We start from the raw sequence: 16,843 nt of genomic DNA, 5'->3' as shown, positions 1-16,843 counted from the left end.
TGGTGAAATCTCACGCATCTTTGCTCCAGTTCCCTCACTGCGAGATCAGCAGCACTCGCGAGCCACGCGATTTAAAGCTCTGCGACATAAACTCACCGCATGCTGCAGCAAGTCTGAGATACATATCTGAGATATTTTACAAATTAGTGGATTATCGGAGTGACTGGAGAAGTTATGCTATTTTCCCGGACCATCGCAACAGCTAAAAAATGAATCCTCATTGCGCGCGCTGTGGGAAAATTGTCTACGCAACAGAGAAAGTGAACTGCCTGGACAAGGTATGCTCTCTTCCTTCCGATGCTTATAACTAAAAATGTATAAATGCTTCTGTATAACGTTGTTTCTTAAATATCGTTCACGGATTGAGTTTTATGTGCAATTTCCATCTCTCTACATTTTGCAGTATTGGCACAAAGGATGCTTCCATTGTGAGGTGTGTAAAATGACTCTCAACATGAACAACTACAAGGGATATGAGAAGAAGCCTTACTGCAACGCGTATGTTATTGCCTCAAAATATTAGTTTATTAATTACTTACATGTTCATATACACTGGTTATTTGGTTTTAAATGGGAAGTGTTGAAAATACATAAAGTAAATGTTTACTAATGAATTCTACTTATTTGATAGAACATGAATATGGTAGAGTCCAAAAGCCCAAAATGACTCACTTCCTTTCTCCAAAAAGGCATTATCCAAAACAGACCTTTACAATTGTGACAGACACCCCTGAGAACCTACGACTGAGACAGCAAAGCGAGCTCCAGAGTCAGGTAAGATCACTTGTTGTTCACTATGTAGTCTGTAGTATACTGTAATCACATTATTACACATGATAAAAATATATTTTGAAAATACTGCTTTAAATCTAAAGGGAATATATCTAGGGTAGGCTAATGTTATTTGTTGCTATTGGTAGAGACAATTCAAAGGGATGAGACAATCATTTACAGCCGCATGAGTGTTTCGGCTGCCAGGAAGGGACTGGGTGTGATACTTTGAGGTCAGCATGGAGAAAAGCAAGGCAGCTGTCTACTCCGTGGTGCCCTGGCCGATCCCCTCAGCTTCTCCACCTGGCAGCCCAAAGATGCTGCCAAGTCCATACTGCGGCCTAATCCTGGCATTATCACAGAAAATGTATTTTTTTCTGAAAGATAGGTTAGCGAGCTGTGAAAATATATTTTATGTACTTGCATAACACAAAATTAGTTTGCTGCATTTAATATTGCTCATACTTTGTGTTGGGGCTTGGAAAAAAAATGATAAGCTCAAATCTGGACTAGAAGCAACCCTACAGAACTCCCTCGCAATCAAACAAGAATGCACTTAATACCACTCAGAACACCATACCAACTTCCTTTTTTTCTTGTTCTACAGGTCAAGTACAGGAAGGATTTTGAACAGAGTAAAGGTCGGGGCCTCAAATTTGTCTTGGATACTCCAGAGCTACAGAGACTGAGAAAGGCCCAGGATCAGATCAGTAATGTATGCTTGGAAATGCAGAAAAACTCATGTAGCCAAATGTAAAAAAGCAAATATGTAAATTTGATAAATTAGTGTACTAGATATGCAAGCATTTATTTCTCAAACATGTCCAAACGTTTGGGGTCAGTAAGATTTTTTTTTTCTGAAATAAGTGTCTTATGCTGACCTCTCCTGAATTTATTTGATCAAAAATACAGTGGGAAAAAGGAGTGATATTGTGAAATGTTATTACGGTTTAAAATGTTTTCTATTTTAAATGTAATTTATTCCTGTGATGCAAAGCTGAATTTTCAGTATCATTACTCCAGTCTTCAGTGTCACGTGATCCTTCAGAAATCATTCTAATATGCTGATTTGCTGCTCAAGAAATTTTTCTTATTATTATCAATGTTGAAACCAGCTGTGCTGCTTAAGGTTTTTGTGGAAACTATGATATAATTTTTGCATTATTTAATGAATAAAAGTTCAAAAGAACAGCATTTTTAAGACTCAATTCAATGCATCCTTGCTCAATAAAAGTATTATTCTCACTGACCCCAAACTTCTGAGTGGTAGTGTATACCTCACACTTACATGCGGATGACAAAGCTGACATCTCCATTCTTGCAGGCAAAGTATCATAAGGATTTTGAGGTGACAGGTTTGCATGGAGTCACTAAGGGAATGCACGGGCCATACCTGGTACGGGCTCAGATGACACCTAACCATGAGACGGTGGGGAACAGCACACACAAGGGGGTTCATCAGTATATCATGGAGATGGATCGAAGACCTGGCGTCATTGTGGGTAAGTTCTCTAAAGTGAGATGCTCACACCTGGTAGTAAACCCTAAAAAAAGTGAAATCAGTATATTACTTGTATCAAACTTACAACTGTAATTGTTGTTTTAGCACCTGTTCTCCCTGGTGCATACTATCCCAGTGGCCACAGCCATGGGCACAGCTACATGCATCAGACAAGCATGCATTCACTGAGGTCAATGCAGCTGAAGTCACAACACATGAGCATGGTGAGTCCTGATTTTCTACAATATTATGTAGCATATACACTCTTTTTGATCAAAATGTATTCAGTACCATAAAATACTTACTCGTAATGCACAAAAACTTGGTGACCAGACTGTGTACAGGGCCCTGTATGACTACACGGCGCAGGATTTCGATGAGGTGTCTTTCCGGGACAGTGACATCATTCAGAACGTGCAGCCGATCGATGAAGGCTGGATGTATGGAACGGTACAGAGGACAGGGAAGTCGGGTATGCTGCCTGCTAACTATGTAGAGGGCATTCGCTAGTTGTCTCACTGAGCCTCCAATCAAACACCATATCTGAATGGTCACAGGACCAGCTCTATTTTAATAGTGCGAATTGTGTTTGTGTTTATAATGTTACATTTCTTATTTTGTTACTCTGAATGTCCAGTGTAAGTGAATGTACACTGCTGTTCAAAAGTTTGACATGTAAGATTTTTTTTTTAATTTATTCATTCTTTTTTTTAAATGACTACTTTATTTAGCAAAAAAAGTGACAGTAAATACATTTACATTGCTGTAAAACATTTCTATTTAAAATCAGTTTGATCTTTTAAAATTTACATTCAACAAAAAAATCCTAAAAATCAGTTTCTACAAAAACACAACTGGTAGCACAACTGTTTTCAGCACCGATAATAAAAACAAATGTTTCCTGTGCAATAAATCAGCATATTCGAATGATTTCTGAAGGATCATGTGACACTGAAGACACTGAGCTTTGCATCACAGGAATAAGTTACATTTAAAAATATTAAAATAGAAAAGAGTTATATTAAATGGTTTACATTTTCACAATATTACAATTTTACTGTATTTTTTTTTTTTTTATCTTCTTCCAAAAAACAAACAAAAAATCTTGCAAACCAAACTTTGGAAAGGTAGTGTATGTCATGTAATAAACAGTTTTGTACCAACATGGCATTTACTTTGAAATAAATGTTAAATGTACAAGATGTATAGAGGGTTGTAAAGAGGATTTTGTCACTTAAATAAGAAAGAGTGCATTATTTTTAACAGCATGTTGACTTGTAAAACATGAATATTTGTGTAAACTGTTCTGCACAATGTAAATTAAATGTTCCACTATAACAAAAATTGATTTGAATTCTCTGTCTGCATTAAAACATTTTTCCCACAATTCAAGCAGTATCTCAAAGAAAGTTTAAGTTTATTAAAAATAATACTTTTAATAAACATTTCAAAAATATTATGCTGATATCAGGTATTTATAATTAAGGGACTGACATTTCATCAGCAAAAGTTCCCAGCTTAAATACTGGTACCATCAGTCAAGTAGCATTTCTGCTATAATCTCAGTTCACCTTCATCTCAACCATATTCATCTTCCTTTCTTCGTTTTGGAAACTTTCTCCTTACGTTTTTTCATATGCTTTGGCACTTTATTTTTTCTTTTCTCCCTCTGAGCTTCTTTGACCATTTTCTTTCTTTCCTGAAAGACACAGACATACAAACTTATTCTCATAACCCATAAACACAATTCCTCTGTTGCAACATTTTCTGTTCCCATTAGGTACTTTTCTGTCCAGTTGCGCTTCTTCAGTGAGGCTGCCATCCTCCCCTGTGTCTTCCCCTTCTGACTTCTCATCATCGTCATCATCCTCCTCCTCTCCCTCAGAGCTTGAACTATCATCCTTTGTGGAGTCTTCCAGTATCGAGGGTACCTATCAAACAAAAAATTCAGCAACAGCATTTTTAATCTGATTTCTCATTGTGCTTGAGTTTGGCAATGGCTGTTTATATTCTCTTAATCCTCCCACATGCCATGTAGGCAAAGAAAATTCCAAAGAGACCTAGTGGGTGCATTAATAGCAAAAACAAAGTCTTGGCCACATAAGGTGTTTTAAACCTAATGCTTAATCATTAATGCGCCACATGGTCTTCTTTAAAACAACAACGGCATTCTCCTCACCGTTTGCACACCAGAAAGATCCTTCCTGAGGCCTGTCACTGTCTGGTAGAGGATCTGTAATGGAAAACAGATCATTTCAACCACTACTAGTTCTCAGAGCATTAGTTCATTATTTTTCATTTAGGGTAGTGAGACGTACATTGTCTGTGTTTGTATCTTCAGAAGAAGCCTCCTCCTTTTTCTTCAACATTGCGTCCACATCCCTCTCATAATGGGTGACTTCATTAAGTGTGCGTGGAATGTAGGCTCTCTTAAACACCTATTTTGAGACAGGTCCACGTGTGAATCATTACAAGGGTTCACACAACAATGACCTTTCAGGTTTCATGATTGCTGTACTGTGTTTTTCTTAAATAATTTTAGAGAGATAGCTTCTATTTCTATGATTCCTTGAAGTGTTAAAAATGATATTGTGTACAAATGACGTCACAATGACCAAAAATGGACAGACTGGTGTGTGTACACACACACACACACACACACACACACACAAGATATTACAAAATTAGCAAGTATTTACCCATTTTTAGTATTATTTATATACTGTTATAGTATTTATTATTAATACTTTGTATTAGTTAAATTTTTTCAATTTTCTTTAGTTTTAGTAATTGTTGTGTTTGTCATTTTTATTACCTTTTTTTTATTATTCATTTAATCTGATTTCAGTTTAGTAGTTCAACTTAAGCTTTGGATGGTTTATAAGATTGTTGTCAACATTTCAGATTTTTGTTTGTCGAGTTTAAATTTGTCAAGTTCAAATTATATTTATTTCAGCATTATTTCAATAAATTTAATTAAATTAACAGTTCAACTAAATTAAATCAACTAAATCTAGCTAACTATAACAACACTGACCTTTACTCTATACAAGTGCTCACAAAGAGCAATATTTGACTATTTTCTTGACATTTGGAAAACCAAAAAGAAAAAAACCCTCATATTTACCACAGAAAGAATGTTTTGATGATATTTTACATTTTTCATTACATCTCATTTCCATGAATTTTTTAAAGCCTGCACATTACTGTTTAATAATTCAACAATTTTCCATGACTGTGTGAACTCTGGTAGCTTGGACAGGGATGCATATGTTGAGAAATGGGGAAAAAAAAAAAAAAAAAAGAGATCACCTCCTCATCAACTTTGTCCTGATTGGATCTTTCCTCCGCAGTTCTTTCAGATGCTATCTCCATCGCCTGCAGGTAAACCACACAAATATTTAGTCAACCTACAACAAATGCTAAAAAAAACACATGTACACCATGTACCCTATAGGGCTAGGTTTTGATACAACTTTCACAATAGGATTCTGATTCACAAGCTTGCGATTCAATTTGATTTGATTCAGTATTGATTATTTTGAATGTACCTCAGGTATAGTACATAAATTCCCAAGGAAAAAAAAAAAATCAACTAATACTGTACAATATACATACGTGTCAGCTGGCAACTACTTTTCTATAATATTGAAGGTTAAAATGAACTGATTTGTATACAAACGCTTAAATTACACTCAATGAAGTTTTTATAATAATTAAGTTACAATTACATAATTATATTTCTACTCCAATTCGCTTTTTGAAATATAAACATTTAAATGTTTGCCGTCATAAAAACCTGATGGATTTTTCAAACATACATTAAACACTGAAGAACAGTAAAAATGAAAGAATGTATTATACGGTGCATTTATTTAGCAAAATGCTCCTCTCTGTAGTTAATTCTTCTAGCTTTTTTTTCCTGAGGTAAATGTGATGTTAGGCTAAATTGTGTACAAGCTGTTTTCGCAGTTGAAACCCTGATTCATTATTTTAACATACCTTCGGATGTTCATTCATGTATATTTTGTGCTGAAACTGGTATTAACCCTTGTGCATCAATAATAAAAAAAAAAAGGTCCACAGTGGACAAAAATGTCCATGTCAAAAAAACGGTCATAAAGATTGGAAGCACAGACTTATGTTTGGTCTTAAGTTTAAAAAAGGGAAAAAAAAGTTTAAAAAGGGAAACCAAACAAAAGTTATACAGGTTTAAGTTTATGAAAATGATTTATGAACAATATTGTTTTTATTTTATGAATATTTTATATATGAAACATGTTGAACTCTAAACTTGCTAGAAAATCAAAGCCATAAATCTAAACAAGTTGTGTTCCAAATGTGAGGTTGATATCTCAAAAAAATCAGCTTTCAGTAAGATTTTGTTTGGGCGCAGTACCAAATTTTCCCCATTAGATGCCAGCAAAACTCCGCTGGTGCACAGAGTGCTTGGATTTGTGATTTGCAATAGAGTTTCTCTCTCAAATTTTACAAGAACAGACATGCACATACATACATAATTTTTTTTATGACACACATACAAACCACACTCAGACATCCATACCAACACACCCACACAATTATAGCTGCAACATTTATCCAATTGGCTCTATAATATGCAGACGCAGAAAACAGGAATAAAGCAAGTATTTGCTTTATAGACCCTTTATAGACCAAACCTGAAAAAATGGCACCATCTAGTAAAAAAAAATTTTTTTGAAGCCTTACTAACAGAATGAAAGCCTATAAACAAAAATAGCATCATTTTACAGTTAAACGGCACTACGATTAAAAATAGCAGTTTTAATGGGTTTCAATGGGGATATTTTTGTCCAAAAGGTGCTGAGTGTTTCACTTTTTTTGTACCTAGTGTAAAATAGATTTATTAAATGAAATGAGGGTGGAATATTACAATTCCAATAAAAATACACACCTGAGTCCAAATTTATGCAGTCAGCATTAACAGGCAAATTATCCATAAAAACCCTAAAATGTCCATAAGGGTGCACAAGGGTTAAAGCCAAGGAGACTATCAGTTCACGTGCTTTACGCACTACCGCTTCTCTTGAACTGACCTGTCAGTCCCAGTTAAACAGCGCCAAAATGGCATTTATTATTTTAATATTGTAATAAAATGGACAGAATTTGAAATCTGAGACTTTATTTCAAAAGTAGCAGCTTATTGTAATTTATAAGATAGGAAGCGCGCTACACTGTTCATTAACTGAAAACAGGCAAGACTAATCGGTTCTTGGATTTAAGAATCGATATTGTTTCGTAAAAATGAGAGTCAATTAAAATCGAGAAATCAATATTTTACCCAGCTCTAGTAACCAATCACATCAAGCTTGTCTGAATGCACAAAAAGCCACAAGAAAAAGAAACAATCTGTTTCAACAATTAACGATAATGCTTCAATGCAACTCACAGACCTTGTCCAGGTACTGATTAATGTTGTCACTTGTGATTGAGGGGTCTGTGATAAACTCAAATAGCTCACGCACAGTCATAACTGCCACATGATGTTTCTGGAAAAAGTCTGAGAGAACAAAAAATAATTTAAAAAATGTTGACATTAACATTAATATCTTATACTATTCAAGGCTGTATAATTACCATTGACATTGCTGCAATCCTTGCGAAGAAACTCTAAAGCATGAGGATGATCGTGCTCGACGGACTGAGAGACGTCAATAATATAGGCGTCTCCATTATGATACCTGTACACCAGAACACAGCAATGCTTAATGTTTTTCTTTCCCTTTCCACTGATCACAGTACAATTAAACATTAACTGATGCTTAAAAACGCTGTGTGCATAATATAAAATCAGCTTACAGCATATTGAACTCGCTAAGGTCAGCGTGGACCAGACGAGCTTCACTGTACATTATTCTCATGTGCTGGATGATCTGTAGGTAGAGTTCCCGCGTTTTGGATTCAGAAAGGACAGCGTTTTTCAGCAGAGGGGCAGGCCTGAGGAATACACCAACAAGATCACTTAAAAAGCCTGGAGTGTCATTTAGGAATTTGTTGAAAACTCAGTTGCTGAGAAGTATTTGTGCATCTGTAAATGGTGAAGGTAAATGCCCACGTACATGTCGTCTCGACCAATAAAGCTCATGACGAGAACATGACTCCGCAACATGATGGGCTCTGGACTTGGAATCTGTGCGGTCTGTAGTCTTGAGATAAATGGATGCGCATTATAAACAGTCATAAAATATGTTCATGAAAGATAAAGAAGTCAAAATACTAACCTGATTAAGTTTCTCATTTCCTTCTCAGCCCAAGTGCGCACCATTTTCCTAGGATTGCCCTTGCAATAGCCATGGCGGAACCTAAATTATATTCAAACATAGAAATTCAGTGTTTAATGGCTCAAAAAGGCTAAATAGGACTAATGCCTGAACAAAGACATCTGTCTTACCTGAATTCCCCACTGACATATTTATCTCTATCTTTGAATAGTAGAATTGATGTTTTGTATATTTTGATGGCTCTGCTTTCTCCTTTTGCAGTAGTTGCATGGTAGACATTTGCCTGCGGTACAAAATGCAGGAGACAAAAAACAAAGACAATAGCAAAATATATATATTTTTAAAAGCAACATTAACATTAGTTCTTAGTAAAAGATCCCAAGTGTACCAAAAATATAGTAAGGGATAATTTTATTGATTTCACTTAAACCAGGGTTATAAGAGTCAACTAAAAACATTTTTCACTTCTTGAAACAAAATAAAAAAGAATTGACTGAAAAACCCCCCAACATTTTTGATTTTCAACCTCAAATACTACAATAAAGAATAAATGAACTAAAACGAATGAAATCTACCAATAACACTAAAATTATATTAAAACAAACTTGCCTCTTTGCCTGTGCTGATACAGCCGTTGATCTCTGAAAAGACGCCTCTGCTGAGCATTTTAAACAGAATCATACGTGTACGGGGGTCCAAAACCTGTGCGGTCACATTAAAATATCACACTGAATAATGCATCAATTACAACACTGGAGCTCAAGTGAAATCATCACAAATAAAGCTTAAACACACACACCTGTTCAACAGTAGCTCGGTCTGATTTGTCCTTTACTCGAAACCTGCAAAAATGTATGAGCTTTTTAAGATTAAAGACTTAAATCTGAATGAAAATCATGTCTGTTGCATGGAACTAAAAACTAAAACTATTAACAATACTTTTTGTTCAATTAAAGCTGAAATAAAATACAAACATTAGAAGAAAAACTTTTTTTATTTTAGTGAGTTGCCAGGGCACACATTTTAAATTTTAAACTGAATTAAAACTAAATTAAAGCTAAATACAAATATACACAAAAAAACCCCCCACAAAAAATAAAACTAAAATGAAAATAAATATATACAAACTAAATATATATCTAAAACTAAAATGAAAATAAATATATACAAATAAAACCCAATTCAAACTGCTAACAAATTCTATAGAAATACTAAACTAAGATTACATACGTGTCTGCTTCCCTCTGCTTTTGCATCACAGTGACTTTATTGATCACAGAATCAGCATAGCTCAGTTTATCTGTGAAACAAAGATACCTGAATCAGATTTTTCTGTGGATAAATAGACTAAATCTGTAGTACATACAGCTTTTCACACATTTTACAACTCAATTTAATTTTTGATTAAGTAATAAAAAGCTTACCAAGGTTAATTTTGTTTTCAAATTTCCTCAAGACCTTGTCTGATGGAGTGGACATTTTTAAGGAATTTTTATTAGAACTTTGACGATTAGCCTGGTGGGGAAAAGAAAGAAAACGTATATAACCCTATATATATTGTCATTTAACCTACACAAATTCCTAGAAACACCAAGGCCCGTATTCACCAAACATCTTAAAGCTAAAAGTAGCTCATAACACACCGATTTAGGAGAAAATCTTTAAAAAGTATTAAAAAAGTATTTCACAAAGCGTTTTAGCTCTAAAACTAGCTCCTAAATCTGTGAACCATTAGGGGTAGTGAAGAGGACTCCTAGTCCCTAAAGACCAAGCCACAAACTACCCAAAAATGGCTGTTTCTGGCAATCTGCCTTGGAACGTAAACATTTTAGAAATATTTGACGATAATGAGCTTTTATAAAAGATATCACCTTTGGTTTTGGAGGTTATCCCAACTCCAAATTTTCCTTTGATTGTATCCTTGCTTTCATTAACCAGTTGGGCAAGAAGTAACAGCTGTGCTTGTGTCCAGTTTGGTTTTCTTTCACGTTTGCATGTCTTACTATCAGCCATGATGATTCTACTCTGTTAATTAAAAGGCTGTTTATATGTATATTCACTAATTATGAGAATGTAAAAGGCCGACAATTAGCTGAACCTAAAGACAATTAGCTAAAATCTTTATTTGAATGTGGCAATTAACATTTTTATTTTTTAACCTTTAGCCTATTTGAATATGGCAACATATTATTGCCCTCTACAATATTTCTATGAATAAATCTCTGCCCTATCAGCCGATCACTGTGTGCATAGTTAGGAAGCATAAAAACTAAACTTAAGACTTCTCTCTGTTCCTTAGTAAAAGTTTGTCGCAGCACCTTTGTGAATAGGTTTTAATAGAAAACTCTGCTAAAACCTTTTACTGCTATTTAGGAGACCTCTTAATGGTAAGATAAAATGTGACCCTGGACCACAAAACCAGTCATACGGGTACATTTTCTGAAATTGAGATTTGTGTGTCATCTGAAAGCTGAATAAATAAGCTTCCCATTGATGTATGGTTTGTTAGGATAGAACAATATTTGGCCGAGATACAACTATTTGAAAATCTGGAATCTGAGGGTGCAAAAAAAAAAATCTAAATACTGAGAAAATCGCCTTTAAAGTTGTCTAAATTAAGTTCTTAGCAATGTGTATTACTGATCAAAAATTGTTTTGATATATTTATGGTAGGAAATTCACTAAATATCTTCATGGAACATGATCTTTACTTAATATCCTAATGATTTTTGGCATAAAAGAAAAATGGATCATTTTGACCCATACAATGTATTTTTGGCTATTGCTACAAATATACCCCAGCGCCTTAAGACTGGTTTTGTGGTCCAGGGTCACAAATGTTTTGTGAATACGGGCCCAGGTTTGTTGTCAACATTGGCCTTCTTTAACGAATACCTGTGGATTATTCCCAGCCCTCATCGCAGTGTAGCGCTTTGTGAAGTCTCCTCTTCCTGATTCACTCCAATCCCATTCATCATAATCATCTTCCTCATCATCGTAGTCCTCCTCATTTTCACCTTGCTTATCATTTTCAAAGGTTTGTAAAGTAACTTCATGTAGTTGGTTCTCCAGGGAGAGCTTGTCAGGGACGTGACTGATTTCAGGCTCACTGTGAAATACCACACATTGTGTAAACTTAACCCATTTAGCATTTATTAACTCCAAATGTCTTTATTTGATTTTTTGCAGGTGTAATTAGTCAAATTAGTCACAATTATTCCAGTTTGCCTCTCTGAAAACATGAAACACATTCTGTCATCATAATAAACATACAACTAACGTTACCATACAGGGTACACAACACACAACACACAACACACAACACACACACACACACACACACACACACACACACACACACACACGTGGTGTGTATATGACTCATTATTAATGTCATATAAATGTAAATGTCCCAGCATATTGCTGTTTTTCATGATCGTTGAACCCTGTAACGTTAATACGACAGACTAATGTTGCCTCTATAAATTTAAATGAATCAAGTTTTATACCTCCCCGTCTCGTCCGCGTCCTCAAACTGCCCTGGTACAACCTGATACATCGCGGTGCTCTAACTTCAATAAAAGAAAACGCCCGAATCCTTAAAATATAGCTCAACAAAATATATAATGTAAAGGAACTGACCAAACACTGTCAAAACACGCTTAAGTTACCAAAAAGCATGCACGCACTCCAGCGTACTCCCACTTCCGGCAATGTGGGTAAGGGTGCTGAGAAGGCTCAAGACAGAACTCGAAACGCTAAATTAAGCACCCATTTTCAGCAGGCTAATCGTTCATGAATTATTGTACTTCATAAAGATATGTGATGATATCAAACAAATGTAGGCAATGTAGGTTGCTAGAATGTTCTGGATGGTTGCTAATACTACATTTTTATTTATAATTATCAAACTATTTACTGGCCCCACTCATCTTTAGATAGTTTAAGTTAAATATAAGTTAATAATAATAGTATTAAATATGAATAATACTATAATAATACTAATGTTAATATTATATAAAAGTAGAGCTATCAAACGATTAATCACGATTTATCACATCCAAAATAAGTTTTTGTTTACGTGTAGTGTTTATATTTATTATTAATATGTATATTATGTATAAATACACACACATACAGTATATATCTTGACAATATTTACACATATATACATTTATATTATATATAAATATATTTAATATATAAACATAACATTTTTCATAAATATATATATGCATGTGTTTGTATCTATATATACATAGTATATATACACAGTAACACACATATATTATGCAAACAACACTTTTATTTTGGATGTGATTAATCCTTTGACAGCACTAATAAAAAGTTTTAATTGAGAAAAAATGTAGACGGAAAAAATAGAACTGAATTTCTCACTCTTTCTTAGTGTACATTTATTGATTGGATGATTTATTCGCTTTACAGGGTTGAAAAAAACAAGGTGAAAAAAGCTAAATCAATGAGTTGTCTACATCTGAATTGATCTGACAGGTATTTGCAATCCATCTGACAAACATGGTCGCTATATCTGAATTAATTACAATAATTTGCAGAATTTTGCAGAAAAGGTTTGGTACAATTAGGCCTAAACATACTGTGACCAAATTCAGTTAAATGCTCTTAAATGTAGTGTAGTGAACAGAGCTTGCATTTTATACGCCAGACAGATACACCGATTTTTAAAAGCCCCTGAGAAAGAGAATAACTGAGAAATTAAAATTAGATCAACATGCAAAAATCATTATTTTTATAATCATAATGTCAAACCCATCAAATTATACTCTATGGTTCAATGCTCTCAAATGAATGGATAGTTGAATTGGTTGAAGGTTTCATTAGCTGACAAACAAAAAGACACACAAAAGATATAATTATCTAAAGCATCTGAATGTACAAAGTATCTGAAAATGCAGAGAACCTCACAATCTCAAACAACATTCATCTTTTTGATTCTCCTCGCTGCACAAACTGGATTCTACATGGCTTTTCAAAATTACAACCACACGCTTTAGACTGATCAATAAATACCTGCATAAAATGTTCAGTGTTTTCTATCCATATGATTGTGCACACCCACATACACTTGTACACATTTACAAGCACAACTATCATTACACAAAAACAAAAGAAAGAAAAATGTGCTTCAACAAATATAACGACCAGTTCATTTACAATGTTTCAATTGGTGTTAAATCCAAAGACTCACAGCTTTCAAAATGAGTGAAAACTAGCAAGCATTTTGCCACTGAGAGGACTTCAAATTCCTTGAATCTCAAATGAAGTTTTGTGTGGGCTTCAGGGGTTATTCAAGTCACTCCATTGCAACAACAAGCAATGTTACTAAAGTAACTATACAGTTTTTGTTTTGTTTTGTTTTAGGGAAGATTGATATCCCTTCTACATAAACCAGTATAAGGGATACATTTTAGATTGTTTTTTTTAGAATTTTTAGTGTGAACACCAGTGTTGAAGTCAAAATGAATCCTAAGGAGATTTCCAGTACAAACACAAAACCATGAAAGCCAAACACAAATCACACTTTAAAGATACATCAAATGTACTCTGAATCACACTGACATACTGCGTGACTCAGAAGCACACTTCTCTCTGATGCACAGGCCATATAATATAATACTTCACACTCTACGCCACCAGAAGGCATTGTTTCAAGCTTCCCAGCCACTTATTCATGTCTTCTGCAACATTTGTCAATGAGGCTCAAAGATAGAGGATAATATACAAAGAACGGGCAAATATTGCCGATAAACTGATTGGCCGACGATCACCCAAAATAAAACTTACAGAGCTAAACAGCAATTTTATCCAAAATGTATTCAGCCAATCTTGATAATGAAAATGAGTCAGGCACTTAAGCTCTTCAATACCATAAGACAAAAACAAACAACTCCATACAGATACTAAAAACATTCAGAAACTGACTTAAGAATAATACAATTTAATGCTGATATATAAATCTTCTGTTCATCATACAAATGCTTCTAATTTATTGATATAAAGGCTTTATATGATTGTTTAAAAATCATATAAATAGGATTAAAATTGCTACTGTCCAGTTATGTTTTGATCCAGATCTTTAGAAAAAGCATTAAGGCATTAAGAGAAGAATCACTGTGCTTCAAAAACTGTTCTGCAGTCTGCATCTGTCATGCATACTGTATAAGACAAATATCGGCAGAAGCCAGGCTTTGCAACTCCTAGTGTTTGTGGAAACTTGATAAACTATGGCACAAAATCAACACAGTGAATTTTCTCTTCACTGATCGGGTGTCTCCATCATTTCCTCAGCTGCTGTACAGCTATGGACACTGATTTTTGCAAGTTCTGGATCACAGCCTGATTGGGACTCTACTGAGGCAACTAATGTTTGACGGTCCTCCTGTTCAGCCCCATCCAGCTGAGGTTCTTCAGCAGAATTAATCTCCATGGATGTATCGTCAGGATGCTGAATTTCCTCCACATGTCCTTCACTCTCTTCTTCTTGGGGTGCTCCTGCTTTCTCACATTCATTCTCACTCTGGATTGGAGCTGTTGCTTCACTTTGACTTGCAGATGAACACCTAACCTCTTTTCCCTCCAGCATTTCGCCGTTATCTCTTGCTCCATCCAGTTCTTCATTCATTTCTGCCTCATCTGTGGGTTTCTGGTGGACGCGTTGATGCCTCACCAGACTGTGCTTCAGGGTGAAGGTGCGGTGACAGGTTTGGCACTTATAAGGTCGCTCACCTACAACAACAAGGGTCATGTTAGATGCATAAACTTTTATTTAAATTGTGTTAATAAATTAAGGATAGTAAATAATAACAGTAAAATGCTCTAGATCTTACCAGTATGTGAGCGCATGTGTCTGGTCAAGTCTTGCAGGCTCCAGAAGCGTTTGCTGCACACAGCACAGATCTTCTTCCTCTTGTCGGTTTTGCCTCCAGCCGGGTCGCCCTCGTCTTCCAAAGCCCTGAGCTCTGAGGAAGCAGCCTCTTCTTCATCATCACTCATCTCTTCCCTCTCCTTCTCCTCCTCATCGGCACCACTTTCCACACAGCTGCTGTTTTCGTCCTTTTCATCGTCTTTTAACTTTGCCTCCAGCTCCATCTCCTTTCTGGGCGCTGTGACTGGGTTTTGAGGAGCAGGTTGGCGTCTTCCCTTTTTGCCTCCATCCTCTGGCTGGACCTCCTGAACGTGAGTTTTCTGGTGCCGGCTGAGGGTAGCTGCATGGCGAAAGGTCTTCTTGCAGGACGCACAGGTGTGTGGGAACTCATCTGGTGGAGAAACCGCTTCAGCAGTTGATTTAGGCTGGTGCTGCTCTGTTCCAGAAAGCTTGAAGTCTACGAGGATGTTGGCGAGGTTCATATCAAGACTATTATTGCTTTGAGAGTCATCGTCATTATTTTCTACTCCCTCAGGGTATCCCCCTGCGGGCTGTGTTTGGTTTGGGTCTGAGGTGCTGTCTGTATGTTCAGCGGCTGATTGTCCTGTTTGTTCTGGTGCTTGTTCTGGAGATGAAGCTTTCTCCTCTTGTTTGGGGTTGACAGAGCTCAGATCCACAATATCTCTGGCTACAGGAGGTTCAGAGTCAGATACGCTCTCTACCAAGACAAGAAAAGCTTGTTAAGCACTATATACATTGCACTGCTTTGCATACACAAGTTCACAATGATGTAATAATATTCAATTTTTGCAATATGAAAAGTCTTGTTAAAAAACAGAAAACACACTAAATTACAATACACCATGAAAGGACCATCAACCCTTCATCTCAAAATTTAAATCAGCACATTTTTGGATAAAAATGTTAACTGATCTTACTTTATACCGTATATATGCAATACCATTAGTGCTATATATTCATATATAATATAATGTTACTAACCAATAGTACCAGTACTTCCTTGGGATCCTTCGTCAGGTTTGGGTCGAGATCCACTGTTTTGAAGAGTCCGATTAGACATTCCATGTTTGCGGAGCAGGTGGCGCTCACAGTTTGACTTGGTGGAGAAGAATGACTCACACTGAGGACAAGGGTATGGCTTCTGACCTGTGAAATCAATGCACAAAACTGTAACACTTTGAAGAGTGAAACAAAACATTATTGACTCTAATAATAAAAGTTAATATATAATGTAATGAATTAAAAAATATGGGGTCGGTATGTCGGTAGTTTCTAGTGCTCACTATGGCTGCATTCATTTGATTAAAAAGACAGTGAAAACAGTAATACTGTGAAATATTATTACAATTTAAAATATACGTTTTCTATTTGAATATATTTTAAAAT

The 16,843-nt window shown here is 35.4% G+C and overlaps 3 protein-coding genes across 5 annotated transcripts in view; 1 reads left to right on the top strand and 2 right to left on the bottom strand.

The window, feature by feature from the left end:
* Positions 1 to 36: 36 nt before the first annotated feature.
* On the top strand, positions 37 to 3,608 carry LOC306846546 (LIM zinc-binding domain-containing Nebulette-like). The gene is made up of 7 exons (XM_079379996.1): positions 37 to 278; positions 404 to 498; positions 690 to 774; positions 1,379 to 1,486; positions 2,075 to 2,273; positions 2,378 to 2,496; positions 2,606 to 3,608. The coding sequence occupies exons 1-7, from the start codon at positions 210 to 212 to the stop codon at positions 2,780 to 2,782; spliced, it is 852 nt and encodes a 283-aa protein (XP_079236122.1). The 5' UTR covers positions 37 to 209; the 3' UTR covers positions 2,783 to 3,608.
* Positions 2,985 to 12,265, bottom strand: riok1 (RIO kinase 1 (yeast)). Of its 2 annotated transcripts, XM_079379995.1 has the most exons (18): positions 12,204 to 12,249; positions 12,042 to 12,104; positions 11,428 to 11,641; positions 9,957 to 10,047; positions 9,763 to 9,832; positions 9,332 to 9,374; positions 9,142 to 9,234; positions 8,703 to 8,815; positions 8,533 to 8,613; positions 8,371 to 8,457; positions 8,111 to 8,248; positions 7,889 to 7,992; positions 7,705 to 7,811; positions 5,585 to 5,650; positions 4,591 to 4,710; positions 4,452 to 4,505; positions 4,057 to 4,203; positions 2,985 to 3,971 (listed from the first exon to the last, which is right to left on the bottom strand). In XM_079379995.1, the coding sequence occupies exons 2-18, from the start codon at positions 12,089 to 12,091 to the stop codon at positions 3,861 to 3,863; spliced, it is 1,689 nt and encodes a 562-aa protein (XP_079236121.1). In that variant the 5' UTR covers positions 12,092 to 12,104; positions 12,204 to 12,249; the 3' UTR covers positions 2,985 to 3,860. The 2 variants fall into 2 exon arrangements, with proteins under 2 accessions (XP_079236121.1, XP_079236120.1); XM_079379994.1 differs by having other exon boundaries at positions 12,042 to 12,265.
* Positions 12,266 to 12,919: 654 nt separating this feature from the next.
* LOC306846543 (ras-responsive element-binding protein 1-like) overlaps positions 12,920 to 16,843 on the bottom strand; it is a 36,666-nt gene continuing 32,742 nt past the window's right edge. For both annotated transcript variants that reach the window (XM_079379990.1, XM_079379991.1), the window contains 3 exons: positions 16,439 to 16,603; positions 15,399 to 16,154; positions 12,920 to 15,297 (listed from right to left, as the gene is read on the bottom strand). In XM_079379990.1, coding sequence (XP_079236116.1) covers positions 14,828 to 15,297; positions 15,399 to 16,154; positions 16,439 to 16,603 — 1,391 coding nt within the window. In that variant the 3' untranslated portion in view covers positions 12,920 to 14,827. The remainder of the gene's footprint in view (positions 15,298 to 15,398; positions 16,155 to 16,438; positions 16,604 to 16,843) is intronic.

The sequence above is a fragment of the Barbus barbus genome, assembly GCF_936440315.1.
Source record: "Barbus barbus genome assembly, chromosome: 26".
Lineage (NCBI taxonomy): Eukaryota > Metazoa > Chordata > Actinopteri > Cypriniformes > Cyprinidae > Barbus > Barbus barbus.
This window is presented reverse-complemented; position numbering and strand designations above follow the sequence as displayed.